Source organism: Perca fluviatilis, chromosome 22 (assembly GCF_010015445.1).
Source record: "Perca fluviatilis chromosome 22, GENO_Pfluv_1.0, whole genome shotgun sequence".
In the NCBI taxonomy this organism is placed as follows: Eukaryota; Metazoa; Chordata; class Actinopteri; order Perciformes; family Percidae; genus Perca; species Perca fluviatilis.
Window position 1 is genome coordinate 27,218,377 of NC_053133.1, and position 13,575 is coordinate 27,231,951.

At 39.3% G+C, this 13,575-nt stretch overlaps 2 protein-coding genes across 2 annotated transcripts; one reads left to right on the forward strand and one right to left on the reverse strand.

Moving 5' to 3' along the window:
- Positions 1 to 5,377: 5,377 nt before the first annotated feature.
- Positions 5,378 to 6,616, reverse strand: LOC120552591 (GTPase IMAP family member 7-like). Its single transcript, XM_039790772.1, has 2 exons — positions 6,531 to 6,616; positions 5,378 to 6,382 (listed from the first exon to the last, which is right to left on the reverse strand). Exons 1-2 carry the CDS (start codon positions 6,547 to 6,549, stop codon positions 5,688 to 5,690), a joined length of 714 nt encoding a protein of 237 aa, XP_039646706.1. The 5' UTR covers positions 6,550 to 6,616; the 3' UTR covers positions 5,378 to 5,687.
- A 982-nt stretch (positions 6,617 to 7,598) lies between these two features.
- On the forward strand, positions 7,599 to 9,244 carry LOC120552592 (GTPase IMAP family member 7-like). The gene is given in 4 exon segments (XM_039790773.1): positions 7,599 to 7,634; positions 7,791 to 7,846; positions 8,216 to 8,640; positions 8,642 to 9,244. Coding segments are annotated over 3 exon segments (585 nt in total). The 5' UTR covers positions 7,599 to 7,634; positions 7,791 to 7,836; the 3' UTR covers positions 8,792 to 9,244.
- Positions 9,245 to 13,575: the final 4,331 nt, after the last annotated feature.

The following is a 13,575-nucleotide window of genomic DNA, read 5'->3' on the forward strand; positions in this document are numbered from 1 at the left end:
GAAGGCATATTGTGTGGGTGAAATTAGAAAGCTAGCGTTAGCTAACGAGCAGCAGTCGCTCCGTTCCGACTGTAGGAAGACTCATTTGTCAAGAGAACAGCTGACAGCCTGGGAGAGGCTGGTTAACACAAGTTTTTAGCTGTGACTGTCCTTCCTTACCTGAAGTTGCTGCATTTTGTAGATTCAAAACATTTCTTCTGCTCACAAGTTCCATTTTCACTTTCTCTCAGCCTACTGCATTGAACGCTCCACCTAATGCGCTGTCATTACGACGACCAGCGTATGCGCGTAGTGCAAACGTAACTCTCTACAAAGAGTATAGAAGTAGCAAGAGCGTTCAGTGCAAGATGGCGTTTGTTGCAATGGAACGTTCTATTGAGTTTCCCCTCTTGTTACTTCTATACTCTTCGACAAGAGCGGAAACTCAACACGTTTGCCTCTTTTTCTCGAGTTTTGCCTCTTGTTACTTCTCTTTGGTAGCGTTCGGTTCGGTGGAAAAAAATGTTAAAGTTTGACCATACCCGAACTCCGTCAAAAAGCCCAAAATTCGGCCAAACCCAAACTCTGGGTTCGGTGAAATCCCTAGTAGAAACACGGTAGTATTTTTCGAATAACCGTGCTTCCCTCTGTCAAGTCTCCCTGAGACGAGGTCTCAACCTCTTAACCTATATTCTAAACGGCAACGGCGGTCTGCTTAAGAGTTTGTATTATAGCTTGTTTGTTTTTACCTGAGCGCTAATCTGAAGCCCCCTCTTTCTCTCTAGGATGCCTTGGTTCTCTCAGCAAAATCGGGCAGTTTCAGACGTGGATGTCAGACTAAAGTATCAAAGCACGAAGCTCTGCTTAACTCTTTTCCCCATAAAGATGTAATATGACAACCCACCGCAAATCCTTAATGGTGAGTTTTGACCACTCTGTTGCATCAATAAAGACGTCTTTTGACGACCACTAGGGCTGACGTGTGAGTAGTGAGGTGAGTTCAGATACCATGCAATTGAAAATAGGCACAGACACAGGGACACACTGAGACATGACATATCATGTTTAGGTTAACGTGGTAAACTTACCATTCTGCGAGTATCCACTAATCGTGGGAATTCGGTTATTATGTCTTCAATAGCTTTCGTGCCGTTGGACCTTATCCATTGAGCTCTAAAGATAACTGTGCTCTTCATATATTGGGCAGACTGGGCCGGTGTCCAGATATTGTGCTTAAGTCTTTCATTTCAATGGTCCGGTCCGAGGTTATAAGTCAAGTCAAGTCAGCTTTAGTGTCAATTTCTTCACATATACTAGACATGCAGAGAAAACAAAAGTTTGTTTCTCACCATCCCACGGTGAAGAAGAAAAAATGAATAACATAAGACAAGACATTGTTAACACAAGAGTAAATAAAAAGTGCTCAACAGATAGGGAAATTTTTCCTAACACTACAACAATAAACAGCAACAATATCCCAAGACAAGATCACAAGACAAAACACAAGAATGTCACAATTTTATATGATGTGCTGTGGTAGAGCAGAAAGATTTGCAAAAAATTGTGTGATGCTGCTTGAGGTGTTGTTGCCAACTCTTACTGCTAGTGGCCCCTCACTGAGGAAGTCCAGCAGCCAGTTGCATAGTGAGATGCTGAGCCCCAGCAGGTCTAGTTTGCAAATGAGTTGTTGTGGGATTATGGTGTTGAATGCTGAACTGAAGTCTATGAACAGTATTCTCACATATGAACCATTTGTGTCCAGATGAGTGAGGGCTGGGTGTAGGGCAGAGCAGATTGCATCCTCTGTGGACCGCTTGGCTCAGTATGCCAGAAGGAAAACAAAAAGAAAAGTATGCCTCTTTTCCTCAGCAATATATTTTTTTTAATTCACAAACTTTCTAGGATATCAAGGACCTGTGGGAACCCAGTATGTGTGTCAATGCACTTTACTTACATAGCCAGTGCCTTGATTGTCCATTAGACATGGAAACGCTGCCATAACAGCTGCTGCCAGCACTGCCTTCACATCTGAAGTTGGGCTTAAAAAAAAAACAAAGATTAAATATGAAATACTGTAGCCCCACCAGAGAACATGATAAGCAGATAAAACTACCAACAGTGCAGGTAAGAGCTGGCAGTGACTGCAAGAAGACATTCAAGCACAACAATTTAAGGTTGGCTATCAATCATAAAATTTTAAAGATGTTAAAGGTCCCATATTAAGGTGTGAAAACAACAAGTTCTGGGCCTGGCAGCTGAAAACGAAAGGGTCATCCCATGTCAATCCAGTTTCCTTCAACATTCACACACTTCTGCTTAGGACTACTCATCACAGACCTGCCAACTTTGTATACCGTTTTTGAGTACTACTTTGAGACAAAAGCTTTCTATTGTCTTCTTTTTGCTTTTCAAGCACTATCATTTCCCATATAATGTACTAATCTAATACATTTGTTATCCCTACACTTACATTTTTCACAGTCATGTCATTTTGTAGTGACTGTTTTAGAAAAGCAATAAGCCCAGCGTCGTGCCAAACATCTCCCCTTGCCTGTTGTAAAATCAGCGTAACCCGCAGCCTCTTGGGGCTTATTGCTTAATTCACGTTGGTCTGAAACATTTTAAGTTCTATGACATGATCAGTAGCAATTTTGGGGTTTTCGTGTTCTAACAAACCAATTGCCTTTCATTTGTAACTACACTAAACTTAGATTCTGAGGGTACCACCAATTTTGGCATGGTAATTTTAAGTTAGATAGCTAGCCTAACATTAGCTAGTGTTAACTTCCTGATAGGCTAACAATGACAATGTTGAATTGTACACATTAGCCTATACCAATGGAACAAAATGTTAACAATTCCAATTCCTATTTAGATAATTTATTAATATTATTCATCTATCCACTTGACGTTTGCTGCTGTTAGTAGAGCTACCAGTGCTAGCAGCTAAATGTCAATGACAATTATGATCTTCCTAAATAATAATTCTTAATTCTTAGCTGGGTCATTTCACATTAAAAAAACATCAACTTCATGCACTAATTAAACATTTTTTGTGACCCCAAAATTTAGTGAATGCCTAAAATGTCTCAGACAAAAAATATACAGACAACTATTATACCCTGGTTCTGTATAATAACCCTCTTTGATTTGGATGTTGTTTCTGAACTTACTTGAAATATCCTCCCTCCATTGTTCCTAATGGATCTTTAGTAGTTTTCGTTTTATACTGCAAATCACCCGCGGCGCTGCCATTGAGCCCGGACTGGGTTCAAAATGGGTTAACCTGGGCCCACCCATTTTGACCCAGGCCTATAGTGAGTAGTGAGTGATTTTCATTCTAGCAGCAGCCCGAGGAAAGCTTTGTGTGAAAGCTTCTCAGCCAATCGGTGGCTTAACCCCACGTGTGGACTCTTAAGCCCGCCCACAGGCTGCATCGTCACCAGAAAGTGATCCAATGAAATGAATGACGTTTGCGCGCAAGCTTTTCAAGCTAGCTCAATGAGACAGACACAGATTATAGCTATTAGCTAATATGAAACGCAGAGCAAAGCAGCTTGTTTTCATTTAAATTCAGCAGGAAACGCTCCGAGGAGCAGGAGGAGGAAACTCCTGCCATTTTAAGTAACGCGGTTAGTGACGAGTTACCATCCTGTTAAATATAAAAAATAACTTCTGTAATAAAATAAAATAAAATCTGTAACAAAATAATATCTCTTTTAAAATAACTAATATGAAATAATGTTCTAAATATGACCTCTTCTGTGTTAGAAAATCCAGCATCAACAAAATATCTCTTAATACCTTTTCAATGTAATAAGATAAATAATAAAGACACTGAAACATATGTGCCGGCTTTGCACATGGTGCACTCCGCCTCCCACTTGTGAATTGAACATGAATTTATAATTCCCCCCCCGACGCCTCGGACAGTAATGCACAAAGTGGACATGTCCCGGCAAAAGAAGATGTTTGGTCACCCTAGTAGCCACCCCCTCACAACAGCAAGGCAAGTAGGCTAACAGTTAGGCTAACGGTAACGTCAGTGTCTGGCTGTCTGTATGCAGGGGGAACATGTTTTTTGGCTTATTTTAACTGGCCCATCCTGTTTTCTGGAGGCCCACCTACAATCAAAATCCTGGTGCCGCTAGTGCTGCAAATTACTCCTGAATTCTTTTCTGTTCAGTGGGTTGCTTGCTGCTGTTCTGTGTTTTTACCTGTTCCTGTTTTTGGGTTTCTGCTTGTTTCCAGTTTTTGGATTTGCCATTAAACCTTTGAACACTACACTGCCTGCTGTCTCTGCAATTGGGTCCACCACATTCTCTGGAAGGCTGTTACAGTATAACATTAAAAACAACTGCATTTAATTTAGGTGAGCTAGTTTCAGGGTCCTTGTGTTCTGCATGCTGCTGACTGCCACAGCTTACTGGGACACTTGATAGAACTGAGCCATTGCTGACGAAATCCCTTTCCTCTGTTCATTTCTGCTACAATGAGTAAAAATGTTAGCTGTGAAAAAAGGTTTTTTTGCTGTAATTGCTAAATGTAACTTAAGAATACCAACAGCAGTAATAATGGCTATCTCTCAATTCACATTACAATGAACACAAATACATACTTTTATTTCACCTTAACTTTACAGAATAAAGTATACAGAAGATTTAATACATTTTCCAGGCATACATGTTCAATCAAGTAGGTCATGTTTCAATAAATGAAAATGATATTGCATACAATTAAGTTCAGAAAAAAACAAATTGACATAATGCATTTTATAAAATCAAGAAAAGGTTTGTGTAGCAGAGACAAGTCATGTTAGTAGCACATTAGGCTTTATTTTCTCTACATTTTCTCTTTAAAACTCATCTTTCTCATGACCCTGTGAGACATACTTTACAGTCAACATAAGTGGTAACCTGTGTTATGATATTTATTTATCAAGAAATGGACAGAATCGCTGAAATTGTCTCAAAGTCTGTTTACTTGCAAGTAGAGTCAGTTTCACAGTACTCGCTGCATAAGTACAGAAAATGACTGACGAAAGCCTTCTGCAAGCGCTTTTTCTAAGAGAAAAAAGGAAGTCATAATACAAAAAGCGATGAGAACACCAGCAGTATTTTGGCTTTCTATCAGGCAAACAGTTTAATAGTAACAGAAACAAGAAGAGTTGTTTAGTTATTCCAACATTCGTCTCCTGTTTAATCTTTTACATCTTCAATAAGCATAATATAAGTGTAAGCGTTTTGTAACTTCAATACATACATATATACACACACACACATATATATATATATATATACACATACACATACACACACACACACACACAGTATATATATATATATATATATATATATATATGAGTACATGAATATAAGAGTAAATGAGTATATAAATATGTATGAGTATATATGAGTATGTGTATAAAATCCTGTATAACATTGTGTATAAACATTCACGTCAACATTAAACATTTTTAATTAGATGTTGGACTCATCATAGTCTCCGTGTTGCAGTTGTTGGTACATGTATTTTTGTCATTATGGCTTCAATCCACACAAAATAGCACTACACTATCTACTGTAAGTGTGTGTGTGTGTGTGTGTCAAAGATTTTAAAATGTATTCCTTATGTTCACACACGGGTACAGAAGCCGTCTAGTTTTAACTGGATATTGATAATATGTTTAGGCTACTGATTATGGTTATTTAGCGACTAGCAATAATTTTTATGAATTTTACAGTACGCTGGAACAGTGCACCGAGAAAGCTGTATGAGGGAGTACCTCCACTTCCCATTTGTCGATGCACTTCTTGATACATGGCATCTGTGTAGTATGCCCCCCCGTTTCCTGCAACCATGTCATCAATCTTCTTGATCAGTTTCACTGCTTGACTTCTGTCTTTACTGGTGTTGTCAATGACATGGTACCTGTTACCACAGCTTTGGATGACTCGTTGAAGGTCTTGACTGCCCTCACGCACATACTGTTGTATTTTCATGTCTCCAAGATCACCACCACGGGTAAACAGCACGATCATGTACTGGTTAGCTGTAGGACCAAACAGCGCTTGCAGGGCTTCCACAGAGTTTTTCTCTTCGTTGGTGAATCGACCGACTTGGAGTACCAGCAGGAACACATGAGGACCAGGACATGAGACTTCCACGCATTTCATAATTTCTCTTTGGATGAATTCTGGAGATGTCTCAGTGTCCAGGATCCCTGGTGTGTCTACCACACTAACCACTCTGTTACCCCAGCGTGTCTCACCTTTGTCACAGGTCTCAGTCACTGACTCTGAACTGGGACGGGATTTGAAACATTTCTCTCCCAGAATGGTGTTTCCAACAGCACTCTTGCCCACACCAGTTTTTCCAATCATCACGATTCTCAAATCAGGACCTGCAATACAATTCATAACTTCTGTTAAAGCTGTCTTTAAGAGTAAATCATTGGCATAATTTACAAACACTTTAGTGAATATGACGACACGTGATATACTTTAATGCTAATGAGTTATAAAAACAAAAATTGTTTTTTTGAGCCTTACCAGCAAAAAATGAAGCCATCTTCTCCCAGCAGCGTTGTCTCAACAGAGATGAATATAAAGGCTTAAAGATGGTTGCTCATTTATATGATAGCTACACAGCTGTCACGCCCCATAATGTTTGTGTAACAGCTCCATATAAAACAGGCAGAAACCAGCACATTCTGCAGACACCACACTGCACTGGATCTGAGGATCATGTCTCACTGTAAGTTTTATTAATAATAAATGAATTTCTTATCAAGTTTGTTTGTTTTTGATACCCTCCTTGCTTACATTAGTAAGACACTATTGTTCAGATAAAGTTAACCTAATATGAATAATCAAGTGAAAATATTACCACGTATAACATTTTTTTATTGTTGTTATCAGGTTTAAAATGACGTTATGTGTGTTGTTTTCACAGGTAAGAAGATTTCAGTCGTTGTCCTGGGAAGTGAAGATCATTTGAAGAAAGCCCTAATAACCCTCATCCTACGGAAAAGAAGGGTTTTTAGCAGACAAGGTGTGGCAGCAGGTAGAAAATCTGCACAGAATAACTGGAAAACCCACAGAGGAGTGTTGTGCTGCCCTTCGGCTTTAAGGAGTCAAATCTTTACCGATTCAAATGCTGCATCATGGATCATGTGTTCAGTAAACTGACGCACCTGGCTGAAGACAGACATCTGTTGCGAGGTAAAGGTGAAAGGAGAATCATGTAGATGCAGGATTGGTCATAACCTAAAATAAAAAATATACTGGTGTAGACTCTTACATACCTATACAACATTTAGTAGTTTAAGGTGCTCTAAGCGATGTTGGGTGACATTACTTCTTGTTGACGTTCAAAGTATTTTCAAACAAAATGAAGACTAGCTCGCTCCTCCCTCCTCCTCATCCCGTTCTCTCCCTTCTGTGCTTCAGCGCACTAACCCCAAAAAAAAAAAGTCCTTTGTGTCCCTTATTGGCTGAACACTGGAACACAGTTTGTATATGTTTGCATGGTCCAGGTTGGACCACTTTGTTTGTTGTTGGCATGTGTGGATCCTCGGCTGTCTACAGAGACCACCTTTTTTTACAGTGTGTTTAGGGCACCGGCAGCTCGCGGATAGTGAGGAGATGTTTGCTGTATGTGACAAAAAATTTTTGCCAAAAAAACTCGTGACATCGCTTAGAATACCTTTAAGGGGACTGATGTAATTGTTTGCATACTATTACAAGATTAACTCAACAAAAGTAAAAATATTTGTATCTTTGTAATATGGTTCTGCCTCTACATTACAGCCTTGCTGACCAACCTGCGTCATTTACACCAACATCATCCTCCCCAATGATGGAAGGTAAGCCACAATCTCTCTCAGCAACAGCTATTCTATTTTACTAACTTATAGTCAAACGTGTAGTTATTAGTAAAGGGAAATAATTTGCATAGAAACAATATGTTTCGTAGCAACTTACAGAAATTGTTATTTGGCCTTTTTATCTAGGTTTCACTGACCCCAGGAAGAGGTTAAAAAGTGAGACCTGTCTTTTCTGAACTCAGTAAATTATTACAGAAATGTGTAGTTATGTTACGTAGTTTTGTGTGTGTGTTTTAATGAAGCAGTCCAATTCTTTTAAACAAAACAAAAAGAAAGCAGCTGCTTGTAATTATGAAAACAGATACTTGTAAAGTTCCCTAAAGTTCTTTTTGTTCTACATCAATACAGGAAATCACTCTGGAACCGAAGTGAACCTTGTTCTGCTGGGAATGACCGGGACTGGAAAGAGCGCAAGTGGAAACACAATCCTCGGAAAGAAAGAGTTTATATCAAGAGTCCGTTCAAATCTGGTCACCACAGAGTGCCAGGAGGCAGAAACTGTGATAAACGGTAGACATGTACGTGTCATTGATACCCCAGACATCTTTGATGATGAGATGAAATCGTCAATTAAGGAACATGTGGGAAATTGCAAAGACCTCAGTCAGTCAGGGCCTTGTGTGTACTTACTTGTGATGCATGTTAGCAGATTTACAGATGGAGAGAGAGACACACTGGAAATGTTGGAAACAGCTTTTGGCAGCAAAGTTAGAGAACAAACAGTCATCCTGTTTACTCGTGGAAAAGATCTGGAGCAAGGAGAAATGAGCTTTAAAGAGTTTTTTGGATCAGTGCCAGCCTGACCTTAAGACAATTGTTGAGAAGTGTAGAGGAAGGTGTGTTGTTTTTGAGAACCATGCTTCTGCTTCAGGTTCAGATCAAGTGGAAAAACTGATGCAGATAGTGGACGGTATGTTAAAATAACAGCAGAAAGAAAGAAGAATGTGCACGTATCAGGTCAGGCGCATAAAGAAACAAGATGGAATTTTTCTTACTTCTAGATAGACCAAGACTACATTGGAAATGAATCAATACCTTTAAGGGGTTGATTACACTTTACAAATTACATTTAGATTTTCTTTTTACTTGGCTTTTTAATTAGCAGCATTTGATCAGAGATTTTATATTTTGTTCATAGTCATGTTTGTCTGAAATAAGTTAATTGATTTTGTAAAATGAACCAAACATATTTCTTTACTCTGTGTAAGAGCTCCATCTTTCTCATTTTGTTAACCTTTGTAAACTGTAATGACATAAACAATACATTTAACATTTAACTTCCAGGCTGGACTATTGTAATTCCCTACTGTCAGGTTGCTCAAATAAGTCCCTTAAGACTCTCCAGCTGATCCAGAATGCTGCAGCGCGTGTTCTCACAAGAACTAAGAGAAGAGATCATATTTCTCCTGTATTAGCTTCTCTGCATTGGCTTCCTGTAAAATCCAGGATTGAATTTAAAATCCTTCTCCTGACCTACAAAGCTCTAAATGGTCTAGCACCATCATATCTGGAAGAGCTCCTAATACCTTATTGTCCCACTAGAGCACTGCGCTCCCAGAATGCAGAGTTACTGGTGGTACCTAGAGTCTCTAAAAGTAGAATGGGAGCCAGAGCCTTCAGCTACCATTTTCCTCTCCTATGGAACCAGCTCCCAGTCTGGGTTCGGGGGGCAGAAACTGTCACCTCATTCAAGAATGAACTTAAAACTCTCCTATTTGATAAAGCTTATAGTTAGGGAGTGAGGAGTTGCAGTGTTCACCTAACTGGCCCACCTGTCTCTCTTAGTTACACTGTTATAGTTTTAGACTGCCAGGGGACTTCCTTCCTTTGACACACTGAGCTGCTCTCTCCTCTCCCTTTCTATTACCATTTGTGTGCAGCCCGTCCCAGAAATGCTTGTTACTAATCCTAGCTTCTGGGGAGTTTACTCCCCGGAGTCCTTATGTTTTTTCCCCCAGCGTATTTCCTTGGAGAACGTTGGCACCAAGATCCTGGTTGCAGCTGTCTCCGTGGTCCTGCTGCACTCCCTGCTGAGCTCAGCGGTGCCCTGCAATGTCATGCTGCGTCCTGCTGAACCCTGCTGCTTCCTGCTACGTCCATCCATGCTCTGCTGGGCCACGCTACATCCTGGAACGCCCTACAGCGCACTGATATGACATGAACTACTACGACTACCATTTGAAGTCACTGTTCCATTATTAATGTGACTATTATCACCACTGTTCATCGCATCCCCAACCGGCACCATCAGACACCGCCTACCAAGAGCCTGGGTCTGTCCCAGGTTTCTTCCCAAGAGGGAGTTTTTCCTCGCCACTGTCGCACTGCTTGCTCTTGAGGGAATTACTGCAATTTTTGGGGCTTTGTAAATTATAGAGTGTGGTCTCGACCTACTCTATCTGTAAAGTGTCTCGAGATAACTCGTGTTATGATTTGATACTATAAATAAAATTTAATTGAATTGAATTAACAATAAATAGAGGTGTGTTGTAAACTCAGTGTCTCTTTGGTCTCTGGTAATTCCACCACACAGATCCTGTCAGAAACAGAGATATAAATTATTATCCTACACTTGTCAGGGCTTCACCTGCTCAGATACAGAGGTTATAAAATGGTGCATGCATAGATTTAGAGTCATGGAGAACAAGTGGGAAATGTTATACTTAATCTTGTGATAGAGCTGACTCCCCCAAAATAACTTTAGGATAAATAAATGACTATTTAAAACTGTCTCCTTGCCACCCCTGCTGCCACCCCAGTTGGCAGCAACGAATTAAAAGTTACGGCCAATTTGATCATTTACAAGACATTGATTGCATGAGATTAAGTTTGTCTGTATGAGTTTGTAAATGGCAGCCTGTGCCCTTTTGTAGTGTGTACATACTATTTCTCATCAAACTGTGATACCTGTGATTCAATTCAGTATGTATATGTCTGCCATATGTTGCCACCCCTCAAAAATTCCTGCCCCCCCTCTCTATTTTTCTAGATCTGCCCCTGCTTAGACTGAATCTAGACATTTATAGCATGAAACCAAATGTGTGGGCCTATCCCTCCCACCATATTTGAAGTATTTGTAATGTTTCTGCATTCTGAACTTTTTATTCTCCTTCTGTATTTGGATTATAATATCTCCATCTACTGGACATTTGATCTATAAGTTCCTAATGTGCTCTCTTATCACCCACTTATAATCATTTAGGTTGTTTTATGTAGGTAACATCCTAATCCTAAAGTAACTAAGTAGTACTAAATATATGTGTCACATAAATGTAGAGAAGGAAAAAGTACACTAGGAGTAGAAGTATGAAGTATACTGTATAATGTATAATGAAACAGCTGACTGTCTTGCCTGGGCCCGGGAAGAGATACTCTTAGATGCCCTCCCCCCCGCGCCCAGATCTTTCCTTTTCCTTTGCTCTTCCTCTCCTGTTCCTCTCCTCGCCTCTCCTCGCCTCTCCTCTCCTCTCCTCTCCTCTCTCGCTGAAATTAAGTGTGTGATCAGTCTCTGATCCATCCTGCTCAGACTCTCCGACGGGGCAGCGGGCCCCTCCCGCATCACTCTCTGTCACCTGACTGTAGCTGGATCTCTCTCCTCTCTGTCTCATCCTCTCTGACGGAGCTACCAAACTCAACTGTTTCTGTCAAAGTTAACGTGTTGTGTCAGGCTTTATACAAGCTAATGGACGTTAACATTAGAGCTGGCCTGTTAGGTTACGTTACATGACTCGTAAACGTTGGCTACACTGTTTCTTACCTTGCTCTACGTTGACTTTACTAGTTCCAGCTTCACTGTCACCACCTTGTTTTAAATATTTGTTTAAAAAATCTCTAAGGCCTCTATTTTCTTCTTCTCTTCTTCTTTCCTTTTCTGAGCACTGGACATGTGCTGGCTGGACATTTTGAGCGTACTGAACTTCAAATCAAATGACAACATCAAATGTTGATCAGTGGCCAAACCATTTTTGTGTTGGAGGTTGGGGGTTCTTGACCACTATTTCAAGGACAATTAGGAAAAAAAAGAATTAAAAGTTTTTATGTAACTCAAAAATTACATATTTTTTTACACAAATAGGCCTATTTTTATTTATTTTATTATTCCATAATTTAATGAGGGCCCAGTTCTGCCCCCCTACCCTGGGCCCGGGACAACAGACCTGATGGTCTATCGGCGGGCGTGATGAAAACACTTCAAACTTTTACAGTAATTAAGTAAATGTACTTTGTTGTCTCTCCACCACTGATATGAACAACATACTTTCATGTTTGTGTATGTACAAAAAATGGAAAAGATGTAGATATTCTGATGTAATATTTTGGGTTACATCTGTATTATTTTAGCCTAAAACTGTTTTAGATGAATATTTCTCATATTTTTTTAGATGAATGTACCACTGATGTTGTTATTTGAAAAGGCTACTAGACGAATTTGTATTTGCTTTGAGATGTAAATTACCCTGAGAAACCTTTTCGTCTGAACATTTGAAGCCTATTTAATATCAAACCTCTCTGTTAATATATATTTATATAATAAAATATAAAAAATATTATATGTAACCATGTTGGAGCAAAGAAGAGAAGATTGATGGATGACACTGTTGTCACATTTATATTTAATTAACTGAATTATCTTGAATTCTTTTAATCATGTTGTTTGACTGTTTTTCTCTTTATTGATACCACTTTGTTTACAATTTTTGACATTTTATCAACTATATTTCTAATATATAGTTGTTGTTTTTTACTTTAATCTTGTGAGATCTTGAGCCATGCTGGCGGTCCTTGACTTCTGATCCTTTAACTTTGACTCTGGCGCCACCATGAGGTTGATATTTGAATAATATGTCTAGACAACTATCAGATGGGTTTCTATGATGCAGATATTCAAGTTCCCCAAGAGATACATCCTAATGACTTCAGTGATCCTTCAGAGTTTTCCTCAAGCTAATACAAGCTAATGTTCTATCATTTTGGGTTGTTATTGAAATATCTCTACAACTGTTGGATGGATTGCCGTTAAATTTGGGACGCACTTTCATGGTCTTAGTCTTGCTGTCCTCTGTAGGGGATATGAGTTGACTATCTACACTTCAAAAAATATATACTACAGTGTTGAAACCAAATGATTAGAAAGCAACACGCACACAACTTGTTTTGTCTTGTTTGTGGTCCAGGACCTACAGGATCTAATGTAGGCTTAAAGGATAAAAAACTTAAAATATACCAGACTATCTCCACAATTGTCCATTATTTTCTGTTATAAAAACAAAAACATAAAATAATGTTGTTTATATCAGTGGTTGAGAGTCAATAAGTAATAAATTGAAATTTTAAAGGATTAAAACAGTGCATTATACACAATGGTTATTTCCCTTAATAAGTGAGCTCTTTAGGAACTTATAGATCAAATGTCCAGCAGATGGTGATAATTCACCAGTTTTGGTTAACCAACGGTTTGGTTGAGGCTGACAGTCAGTACGTTTACATGCACACCAATATTCCAGGTCGTGTAAACAGCTTATTCCCGTTGGATATTCAGAGAAAGGCCTTTTTCCTAATTTAGAATTTTCAGATTAAAACGTGTGGGATATTCCCGTATTATTCTGGTGTTAGAGGCATTTTTCGGACATGTATATACAGCACATTCAGAATATGTGTCTCAATCGGCGTTTTGACCGCAGGCTTATGGTCAGCTCTGTGCGTTGCTA